The 12,065-nt window shown below is 49.6% G+C and overlaps 1 protein-coding gene across 1 annotated transcript; it reads left to right on the top strand.

Moving 5' to 3' along the window:
• Window positions 1–254: 254 nt before the first annotated feature.
• On the top strand, window positions 255–7,594 carry BCR38DRAFT_491200 (uncharacterized protein; the record flags this gene model as incomplete). Its single annotated transcript, XM_040864630.1, has 9 exons — window positions 255–449; window positions 503–559; window positions 621–708; window positions 777–842; window positions 897–1,099; window positions 1,165–1,405; window positions 1,460–1,812; window positions 1,869–6,093; window positions 6,147–7,594. The coding sequence occupies 9 exons, from the start codon at window positions 255–257 to the stop codon at window positions 7,592–7,594; spliced, it is 6,876 nt and encodes a 2,291-aa protein (XP_040709560.1).
• Between the last annotated feature and the right edge of the window lie 4,471 nt (window positions 7,595–12,065).

Below are 12,065 nucleotides of genomic sequence, written 5' to 3' on the forward strand. Positions count from 1 at the left end.
TTGAGTGCAGCCTCGGAGCACAAGGGCAGCTACCCTCGACACATACGTCTTTTCGGTATAAGGTACATCTTTTCGATGTAACGTGTCTCGACCAACAACGACTAAACATCGTGATGCTTTTACGCAATTAATCACTGCGACCTTTCTGGACAGGATTTGACATACGAATATTCTTTAATCTTTACCCACATTAATCAATTATTCGGAGTTTCTGCCGAAGTCTAGGAAATAGTCCAAACTCCATCATCATCGAGATGGATTCCGCAGAGCCTGATGGCATGGAACCCATTGCTGTAGTAGGCCTGGGCTGTCGTTTCCCAGGTGACGCGACCTCGCCAACGGCACTCTGGGACATGCTCACACGCGGCGAGAGCGCTTGGTCGGAATTTCCTGAGGATCGTGTGAACATATCCAGCTACTTCCACCCTAGTGGCAACAGACAAGGCAGCGTAAGTTTCGCGGCCTAGGATGTCTTGGGATCGTTCTAACTGGGGCCCGGCAGATTTGCTTCCGCGGTGCTCACTTCCTCAAGCAAGATGTGGCAGCCTTCGATAGCTCGGTAAGCTTCCATGGCCGGGTCGTAACCCATTGGCTGCTCACGCTAACCTCACCATATCTAGTTCTTCTCTATTCCCGCAGATGAAGCAAAAGCGGTCGACCCGCAGCAGCGTATGCTTCTCGAGGTCGCCGTTGAAGCATTGGACAATGGTAAGTGCTTGGTCATCTACCAATCCCCAATTTGAGAATAAGACGTACTGAGAATCGTTCCAATTCAGCCGGCGTCGATCGTACCGCATTCCGAAAGTCAGAGACTGGAGTGTGGGTTGGATCATTCGTCAAAGGTAATTTTGCGACCCTTTTCATGAATTAAAATTTTTTTCACTAACCATGAGAAGACTATGAGCAAATCGTGCTTCGAGATCCGGACAACTCGCCGATCTATGGCGCCACCGGAAATGGCATTGCGATCATGTCCAATCGCATATCATACTTCCTTGACGTCAACGGACCTAGCATGACAATCGACACCGGCTGCAGTGCAAGCTTGGTGTGTGTTCATAATGCGTGTCAAGCCCTGCGTGACGGGGAAATCAATGTTGTACGTTATTCGACCCTCTCTCATTGCCCAATTACAAACGGAACTTGCTAACTCGTCAACTCCAGGGCCTTGCTGGTGGTGCCGGTTTGATCTTGACACCCAACACCATGATGCCTATGACTGCCTTGAACTTCCTCAGTCCAGATGGCAAGTGCTACACCTTCGATGCTCGTGCCAATGGATACGGCCGAGGTGAAGGAATTGGCATCGTCGTCCTGAAGAGACTCAGTGACGCCATTCGCGACAATGACAACATTCGTGCTGTCATTCGAGGATCGCGAGTCAACCAAGACGGTCGAACCCCCGGTATGCTGAATTCCGCATGGGTAACTGATTGAAGACTACTAACCCCTTCGACAGGCATTACGCTCCCCAGCTCGGAGGCGCAAACTCGCAATATACGCGGCGTATATAAGCGAGCCAAGCTTGACTTTGACAGAACAGCCTTTGTGGAATGCCATGGTACCGGAACGCAGGCTGGCGACGTAAGAGAGCTCAAGGCTATCTCGAGTGCTCTTTGTGGCCAACGCCCAACCGATCGACCCATGTATGTGGGGTCTATCAAGACGAACATTGGTCATCTTGAAGGGTGCGCAGGCATCGCAGGACTGATCAAAGGTATCCTTACTGTGGAACACGGCATCATACCCAAGCACCTCAACTTTGAAGCACCTGGCAACTCTGTTATAGACTTTGAGGGTTGGAAAGTAAAGGTATGCGGTGAAATTCATGACAATGCATGTACATGCTGACTGTTCCACTCCGCAAGGTCCCAGTCGAAAATACGCCATGGCCAGTCGACGGATTAAGACGCGCCAGCATTAACTGCTTCGGTTTCGGTGGAACCAACGCTCATGTCATCATCGATGACACTGCTCACTACCTTGCGGAGCGTGGTCTGACTGCGCATCACAGTACGGCCATTCTTGAAGACATGAGGGATCCTTCGCTGAGCTACGTGCTCGTTAAAACCACACTTGACGCCATCAAGACGCGAGCGACTGCTCTTAGCAAGCGAGCTAGAGGTTCTGTCGTGCCAAGGCGCGATGAGAAGTCGCATCTGTTTGTGTTTTCAGCCCATGAGCAACGAGCGCTTTCGCGAATCATCGAGAATCAGATTAACTACCTTAAGGACCATCTTCACAAGCACCAGAACAATGTAGGCCCCGGCTTCCTGGAAGATCTTGCCTATACACTCGGCTGTCGACGAACCAAAATGCAATGGAGGGTCGCGATTGCAGCGCAAGACACAGATGATCTCATTGACAAACTGCGAGCGGCTGATAAATCTGGCTTTATTCGGACATCCGAAGACAAAACGGCCAGCGTCGCATTCGTCTTTGGCGGGCAAGGGGCACAGTGGTTCGCCATGGGCCGAGAGCTGATGGGCTTCGACATCTTCATGCAGTCCATTGTATGCGCGTCTGATTACTTGAGTGATAAACTGAACAGCCCTTTTAGCCTTATTGCCGAATTGCTGAAGGACGAACACTCCACCAACGTCAATGAACCGCATATTTCCCAGCCGACTACCACTGCCATTCAGGTCGCCCTAGTGGATCTTGTCGTTCGACACTACGGAGTCACCCCAGCCTCTGTGGTTGGTCACTCCTCCGGAGAAATTGCCGCCGCTTATGCCATGGGCGCCATCTCTCGAGAAATGGCTTGGGAGCTCGCTTACTACCGCGGCCTTTGCGCGAAATATTTGGCGGACGCTGATGCAGAGACCAAAGGCCAAATGCTTGCGGTCGGTCTCGGGTTCTCCGAGGTTCAGGTATACGTGGACAGAGTCGAGACTGGCAAGGTGGTGGTCGCTTGCATCAACAGCCCTGTGTCGGTAACTCTCTCGGGCGACAGTGGTGACATTATGGAGGTCCAGCGCATGTTGCACGATGACGGCGTGTTCAACCGGTTGCTTGTCGTGAACGTCGCCTACCATTCTCACCACATGCTACGTTGCGTGGAAAAGTACTTCGAGCTCATTGCGCACCTGAAACCGAGACAACCTGCCCGTAAGCCGGTTATACATCCTCATGCTCGTGGAAAACCCGTAAATGCTTCAGATATTGAGTCTGAATCACCAGAACTCTTACAGGACCCGTCAGGCGACATCCCAGTGATGTTCTCCTCTGTTTCTGGAAGTGCCGTGGACTGGACTGAACTGGGCCCTCTGTACTGGGTCTCCAATATGGTGTCACCTGTGCGCTTTTCCGCGGCCATGACGGCAATGATGCATCGTGCCGATGGGAAAAAGCCCGACATGATCCTCGAACTCGGTCCACATGCCACACTCCAGAGTCCCATTCAGCAGATCTTCGAGGCAGATCCGAAAGTTAAACACGCACCGGTTTACTTCTCAATGCTGCGTCGGAATAAACCAGCTACGATGACCGCTCTTCAAGCCATAGGCGAGCTATGGAATCGTGGCTGCAACGTGGAGATGGCGTGGGTTGTCATGCGAAACATATCATTTCGTCGCCCGAAGTTGATCACTGATCTGCCCAACTATCCTTGGAACCATGAGATAGCGTATTGGCATGAATCCCATCTTTCGCGAGCCAATCGGTTTCAAGTCCACGGAAGATACGATCTTATTGGCCGTCCAACAGCAGATTCCGTTCCCTTTCAACCCCGTTGGCGAGGCTTCCTTCGCGTCCAGGAGAACCCATGGATCGAGCATCATCAAGTACAGAAGACTACACTTTATCCAGCTGCAGGTATGGTGGCAATGGTAATTGAGGGTGCCAAGCAGATGGCACCGGGCTCGTTCGCTGGCATCGAACTTTCCCAGTTTAGGATCGACAAGGCTATGATTATCCCATCGAGTTCCCACGGCTTAGAGTATGCCCTGAATATGAGCAAGCACGAGGATGAAACTCGAAATAGGCCAAGAAAGTCGAGTTATTCTGCTCCTACATCAACGGCACCGGTGACATATGACTTCAGTATCTACTCCAAGCCCCTCGATGCTGCCTGGCAGCAACATGGCCGCGGTTTGGTTACCATCCACAACAGTCACTCGCCGCATCAACTCGACGGACACGCTGCGAAGGAGAGAGCCCTAAAAGCAGAGCGCTACTACAATGCTTACTTGGAATCCAAGAAGATTTGCGACGAGTTTGTCATCCCGCGCCAACTCTACGAAACACTTGATGTCATTGGAATGAACTATGGCCCCCTCTTCCAGAACATTACCTCTCTCCAGAAGCGCGATAACAAATGCAATTTCACTGTCCGCATACCAGACACCAAGTCCGTTATGCCGGCGGGCTTCGAGTTCCCTCACATCATCCACCCAGCCACACTAGACGGCATCTTTCAGACTGCCTTCAGCATGGGTGACGATTCAATGGTTCCTTCATACATTGGAAGCATTTATATTTCTGCAGACCCCTTGCTTCCCACCCAAGCTGGCACCGAATTGGTGGGACACGCTACCGCTGCCCGCAAGACCTTCCGCGATGCAACTGTGTCCTTCGTCGTAGCTGACGAATCATGGAAGAGTCCAACCTTGGCTGTCAGACAGAAGCCACTCATAGTCATCAAAGATATGACCTTCACAGCTCTGATTACCAGCCCCAACGGTGGCGATGGTGTGTTTTTGCCGAATCACCACAACCTCTGTTCTGAAATCATATGGGAGCCACAGCCTGCAGATGCTGTAACCGAGAACCAAATATCCGGCCAGTCTGACCTTCCCGTGGAGTTGGAAGGCGGCGTGTTCTTGTTGATTCCAGACTTGAAGAGTCCAGCTCTTAACAAGGTTTGCAATGCGATAATGAAGAAACTGGTCAAATGCCAGGTCCGCAACGTGGCAAGCATCGGAGACGGTAAAGACCTTCCTGCCTACTGCTTGTCGCTACTGGAGGCCTTTTCGGATCAATACTTCCTCTGGAAATGGTCAGAAGACAACTTCTTGGCTTTCCGAACTTTGGTGAACTCAACCAAGGGTTTGTTCTGGGTTACGCGAGGAGCCCAGGTTGATTCGGTGGATCCTCAAGCTGCGCTGTTTCAAGCCATGGCATGTACGCTTCACTCGGAAGACCTGAAGAAACACTTGGTGTCTTACGACCTGAGCCACGATTCTGAGCTTGAATCAAATGACGCCATAGATATGATCAAAAGCCTGTTTTTGAAGTCGTTCTCTCCTTCACATCAAGCCAAATACCGAGAGACCGAGTATGCCGCGCGAGGAGGTCAGCTGTTGGTACCCAGACTTATTCCAATCAATTCACTCAACAGAATGATTGAACAGGGATCAACAGGGCCCGAACCTGCGTTACAGATGATGAACCAGCAGCGAGGTCGACCCCTCGAGCTGAAGGTTCGAGAGATTGGTAAACCTGACAGCCTATACTGGGCAGACGATAGCCATGCCGACCTGCCCCTAGCCTTGTATGAGGTAAAGATTAAGGTCTTGTCCGTTGGCCTGAGCGTTCTCGACATTGACATCGTTATGGGTCGTGGAAGGGATAACTCAATTGGCACTGATGTCTACGGAATCGTTGAGGCAGTCGGTAATGATGTCCACGGTCTCAATATTGGCGCCCGAGTGCTTGCGATTGCCCGAGGTTCCTTCAGAACACATATCAGCTGCCACCAATGCCTCGTGCAGCAAGTCTCGGATGATATTGACGACCCCTCTGTCGTTGTCCTCCCCACAAGTATGGCCGTTGCTGATTACGCACTGTACGCGACCGCTCGTCTCAAATCTTACCAGACCGTCCTGGTTCATGCCGGTGGAGGTTCTTTCGGCCAAGCTGCAATTCGCATGGCCAAATTTATCGGTGCCCGGGTGTTTGCAACGGTGAGAAATGATGAGCAACGCCACCTACTGAGAGAATATTATCAGTTGCCTGATGATTGGATTCTTGACGCAAACAACACTTCGTTTACTGAATCAATCATGCGTTTGACCCATAACGAGGGTGTAAATGTCATTTTTGATCCCACTGCAGAGTATCGCGACCTGAACCATGCTTGTGTAGCTCATTGTAAGTATTCTTCTTCCATATAACCCACTACCACGGTCCTGACAGCTTCACAGCGGGGCATATCGTCTGCTTTACAAAGAGAGACATGACAAGCGGCACAACTGTCGATTTTACCGGCAAGACGTTCACTTCTAATGTCCTCGACCTAGCCTACCTCATCAAGCATCAACCCCGACGATTGGGAGAGTCGTTCCAGTTCTTGTGCTCGTTCGACCTCAAAGAGTGGATGCCGCCACTGGTTACCAAGTGCGACTATGACGACTTACCAAAAGCCATCGGGGCGTGCGGTGAAGATAGTCACTGTGGCCCGACATACTGTCAGCCGTCGGAGTCCAAACCTGTCCCCATCCTTCCTCCTCGGCCCCATCCAGTGAGCAAATATCTTCATGAAGATGCTACCTATGTTCTCGCGGGTCAAGGTGGCCTCGGAATGCAGATTGCGAAGCTGCTGGCATCGTACGGCGTCAAGAACATCGCTCTCCTTTCTCGTTCTGGAGCGAGCAGTGAAACTTCTCAGATGTGCCTTGCCTTTCTCAAAAACAGAGGGGTCAATGTCAGTGTGATGAAGGTGGATCTTTGCGACAGAGACTCTTTGGCGACAGTTGTCGCGGACATCAAACGAACCATGCCACCCATCAAGGGTCTCTTTCAGTGTGCTGCCAAAATCCGCGACGCTGTCTTCGACAATATGACGCATGATGACTGGGATGCAGCGACAGGTCCAAAGACCAAGGGATCCATGCATCTCTACGAGCTTTTCCCACGAGACATGGACTTCTTCATCTTCCTATCATCCTCGGCTGGAGTCATCGGCAACCGCGGCCAAGCCAACTATGCCGTGGGAAACGCATTCCAAGATGCACTTGCCAGGCACATCGACGCAAAGGGCCAAATGCGGTCCGTCTCCATTGATCTCGGTCCCGTCCTCGGCGCCGGTATGCTCGCTGAAGACCCTGCCACCCTCGACAAGCTCAAGGCCAGCGGCTTCTTCGGCATCCGTTTGAAAGACTTCGAGCGGGTTGTAGAGCGCGCTATTACAGGTTACACGGTCGGAGATGAGCGTATTCCTCCCCAGGTCGTAATCGGCGTCGGTACTGGCGGCCTTATCCGCCAGAACAAGCCTGCAGACCCCTACTGGACGCGCACGGCGCTTTTCTCGCACCTCAACAAGGTTGATATGCCTCCCGAGTCTGAGTCCACCGCAGCGGAAGGTTCTAGCGCGGAGAAAAGCGTCAAGTTCCTGCTGTCGCAAGTCACCGACACTGAAGATGCACAGGTTATCGTCTGCAAGGGTCTGATGCATATGCTTGCGCAAAGTATGAACATGAAGGTCGACGATGTTGACGAGGGTAAGCCGCTCAGTGCCTATGGCGTGGACTCGCTCGTTGCTGTCGGAGTCCGCAACTGGGTCTTCAGAGAGTGCGGAGTCGATGTCTCCGTCTTTGAAGTGCTCAGTGACTCGAGCATTGCCGAGCTGAGCGCCAAGATTGTTAAGAAGTAGACTCGACTGTGTTGCTCTAATACCACATTCTGGAGAGAAAAGGAGAAAAAAGTAAGGAAAAGGAAAGGAAGGATGCCACTTGCTGAATGTGGAGTTTGGAGTTGTCGGGTGTGACGGGCTGGCGCTATTTGCCTTTTACCGGAAAGAGACCGGAGGGTCAGTTGGACCAGTATAATAAGTCTACGGACATATCCTCAAGGATACCGGTTTCTGCATATAGAGGTGGAAAGGGGCGTCGGCTGGTCCAGCTTGCGGGCTTATATCAATCATGGATATATATGGTTGTGGACATGGCGCAGCTGGCGCTTCTGGACATTGCCCTTCGAACTTTATTATTTATATCAAGCGAAATGGGTAGACACGCACAGAAGATTGTCAGATTAGCTGCAATGAGCAAAAGGGAAACACAGGGCAGTCAACGTAATTCATTGTTGCCTTGATCAGTTGTATGATTTGAATAATTATCTCTTTCACATCACCCCTCGTGGAAGGCTGGTGTCAAGGTTTTGATATAGGAGCTTGTATGGCGGGCGGGTCACTTTCATGATTAGAGTGTTACGGCCCTTATATAGATTAATCAATATGGAATAATGAGCAGTTCTATCTGGCCGCCTACAAATATTATGAGTCGAGGGTAACTTGATAGCTGGGATTTTCAGGGTTCATGCCAGCAGCAGGTGGCGGCGTGCTTGACACAGCCCTTTCAAGAACCAACTTGCAACTGTAGCTTACCATCATCCTTTGCCTGGGCACGGTCAGAATAAAGTAATTTGACGCATGCAGCTTGTTCGGAACGCAGTGGAGCAAGACACTCAAAAGGCCAAGCCAGGAGCTTCCGTCACATATTATAAGGGCACAACATGCAGGATATTGAGAAATGTACTTGAATTGCATATTTTCACATCTCAATGCCCACCTGGTGCTCCAAATACTTCGTGCTGTAAGCTAAATACGTAGATCCTTCTTCCGTGCCATTGATTCTTTTAAAGACATTATCACTAATTATTTACTTCATAAGGGTAACGTGAATGTACACCGAGCTGGCCACCCTTACATAACCTCGCATAGAAACTTTACGATAGTAAAACCACAACGCCGTAAATCAATTGAAACTACTCTGAATCTTCCTCTCCAGAAGATGGCAATGCGATCTTACAAGTTCGCGCATTATGCCCAGTCCCGTTGCAAATACCACAGCGCCTCGAGCGCGTTTCAACACGCTTTGCGCGACCACCATTTCGGCGCTCTTCTTGCTGTATCTGCGTCGCCAACTCCCTAGAGTCCCGTAGGTCCTGTCCTTCCTGGAAAATAAGTGATTCTCCTTCCCGTAATTGCATTTTTTAGTCCTCCGGCGCCGGCTTAGCATCTTATTTGCCTCTCGAAGCTCAGCGCACTCGGCCCGTACGAGGGCGAGCTCGTGCATTATCATTTTTGCTCCCTTCGCAAACTGGTCGACAGCTGAGAAAATATTCGTCCGAGAGCTATTCTGATGCTCGGAGATGCGCTTTTTCATAAAAGTAGACTGTGCATGAGCCTCTATCGGGTTCTGTGGCGTCTTTGATACCCACGGTCGGGTTGCGATTTCTGGGGAGCCAACAGGCGTCGGGGTCCGTAATCGTACGTCCAGCTTTGAAATTACACTTTCTGGATTGAATGGAACAAGTCCTGCCCTTCGAAAGCCAGCTTGAACGTTTTTTTCGCCGAAAACTGCAAAGAAGGCGTCTTTGAAGATAGGAAAGAAGTCCTCCTTCGCGATATGTGTTAGTGACCGGCGTATCAATTTCTCTACCATCTGGCCGTACATCCGCTTTAATGGACCGAAACAGGCCACGTCAAGTGACTGGAGGATGTGAGATGAGTGCGGAGGCATACACAAAGTTACAATTTTGTGTTCTTTGCAATATAGCTCGAAATCGCCGGAAACGTGGCTCTCGTGACCGTCCAACACTAACAATCGATATATCCCGGACTTTCCATCTTTCGTACAATTATCGAAGTGTTTAATAAATTCAATACCGATCTAGTTAGTCGTCCATCCTTTTGGACTAGGTCTAATTCTCCAATCTTTCGGAATGTTGTCGTCTTCGTACCAAGAAGAGAGGTGGTATCGGCCCGCAACAACGATGAACGGCGGCAGCGCCCAACCGGTAGACTGGACCGCTTGGATTACGGTAACCCATTCCCGGTTACCTTGCTGTATTGATTTCGGCCTGGCACGTCGTTCGGAGCTCGTAACTACTATATTGGTTGAGATCTTACCCATCATAAACCCAGTCTCGTCGAAGTTGTAGATGTCCGACTCTTGGATACCGTATTTCGCGATAACATTCGCAACAAGCCGAAACCAATCTGCAATAAGCTTTGGATCTTCGCATTGGGCCCTTTGGTAATCGTAAGGACGGTTCCAACGAGTTTTCAACTCTTTGCGACGTGCGACGAACCTCGAGGCCCAGCGCGTTCCAATGGGCCCTGCGTTACGTGTCGCGCGGATAGAATTTGCCATTGCTTCCACATCAGCAATCCGGGGCGGAAACGCTCGTGCATCTAAGTCCAGTATATGCTTGATAATGACCTCCTCTTCTAATTCTGTCATCGTTCGTGAACTGGGCAAAATATCGCGTCGGAAAGGTACGCCGTTTTTACGCGTTTGGAGGGTGCTTCGGGGGACTTGGTACGTTTTTGCCGCTTGTCGGAGACTAAGTTTTGGTCATTTTTGAGAGCTTGAAGGGCTAGTATTAAGTCTGCTTCGTTGTATGACTTTGCCATAATTGGTTGTTGAGAAAATCAAAGATTAAGTTGGCCGGTCGCGTTGGCGCATGAAAGTGGCCAGCTTGGTGTCATGGCCAGCTCGGTGTGCATTCACGTTACTATAACTAGTATATAATAGCCTTTTATTAGGCTATTTTTAAAGGAATAGTAAGCTATCTTACGAAGTAAAAGAGATACTACTATATATAATTTCAGGTAGAAAGAGAGGTTAATTATCTATATACTATTTATCTAGATAATCTGAACTATATATATAAGTAGAGTTTACCCCGCCTTTAGTACTGTTTCAGGCGTAATTCGGCCACCTGTAAATCTCTAAGCGAGTGCAGTACTAGATACTAAGTATTGCTAACAGTAATTAATGAAAACTAATTTACGGCGTTATATTTACGTGCTTAGACTTTCAATTTATAGTATATTAACAAGTACGCGACTTGCTTATAAACCACATTTTATAGGTATCCTAGGCTTGAGGTATTTTTGTTGGAAAACATGGTGGAGACTTCCATGGTTAACAGCTCCGGTAATAGAGCGGTAAAGAATATACGTCGTACCGAACAGCCGCCGAGGCGTAAGGTTTGCCTTACGAACCAATCGGTTTTTGTATTTCGTTTGATACGCTGCTTAAAGTCATCAGAATCATTGTTCCGAATATCAGGCATATTGTATGTGGCTGTGGAATTATCGCGTGTTGAAGTCAAGTCCCGTCTTTGTGGATGCGTCCAAAATGGTGGCCGATGCGTTGAAGCATATCCATGATATCTCCCGGAAACGTGGCCAGGTGATAATTCTCTGTTGGTCATGCATATACAGTATGGCGGCCGTTCTTTGAAACTGAACATCGCTGAAGGCGGTGTGCTTGTTGAAGCGCCAAAGTGAAGACTCCACTAGAATGTAATCGAGTTGGCCTTGTCTGGATATCCCTTAGTGTGGTCACCAACGCTTCCCGTTTATATGTAGAAGGTTATGTTGAAACATACTGAGCAACAAATGTGCTAGAAAGACTGGCTGGCGCTCGCATCGACATGCCTTTCAGCATACGTGAACAGTCATAATACACAATATTCTCCAAGTCCACTGATAATCAACGATTACTCCCTGATTTATCCGCAGTCTTAACATCTCCGAGCTGCCACACCTACAACGTGAGACATTCTGCGGCTCTGGCCAGACGGGCAACCATTGACTAGAATTATTGGCTGAAGATATGGAAACCAATTGTCATTTGATTCTCATGACGCCAAAGCCAACTAAATCGTGCAATTCACCGTCTCAACCCAGTTTCACTTTCCACAGAAGCCCGGCAACCTCCAAATTGAGACCGAAGTATGTGTAATCTCTTGGCAAAGACGCAAGGGAGCCTCAAGTACTTAAGTAGGCAGTTACTTGACGGGCCACCTTTGCCGGTTCTTGGAGCGTCGTAATACCTTCTGTGGCTGATGACATTGGTTGAAAATAGCATCCCATTGAATAATATACCAATCTCAAAAACTCATCTTACCAGCTGTTGATAATTGCGAGTGAGACTACTGTGAGTTGTACGATTGATAGTCTAACATTCTGGAATTCCGGGACCCCACATTCAGCTCTAAAGTTGTGGGGCTTGTCCAATGCCCAGATGTGTGGGGTCATTTCTAAGCAACTGGACCCATCAGGTCACCTTCGCCTGCTTCTAGTTGGGCACAGCGCATCACGTCTGGAC

The sequence above is a fragment of the Pseudomassariella vexata genome, assembly GCF_002105095.1.
Source record: "Pseudomassariella vexata strain CBS 129021 chromosome Unknown BCR38scaffold_28, whole genome shotgun sequence".
Taxonomy (NCBI): Eukaryota; Fungi; Ascomycota; class Sordariomycetes; order Amphisphaeriales; family Pseudomassariaceae; genus Pseudomassariella; species Pseudomassariella vexata.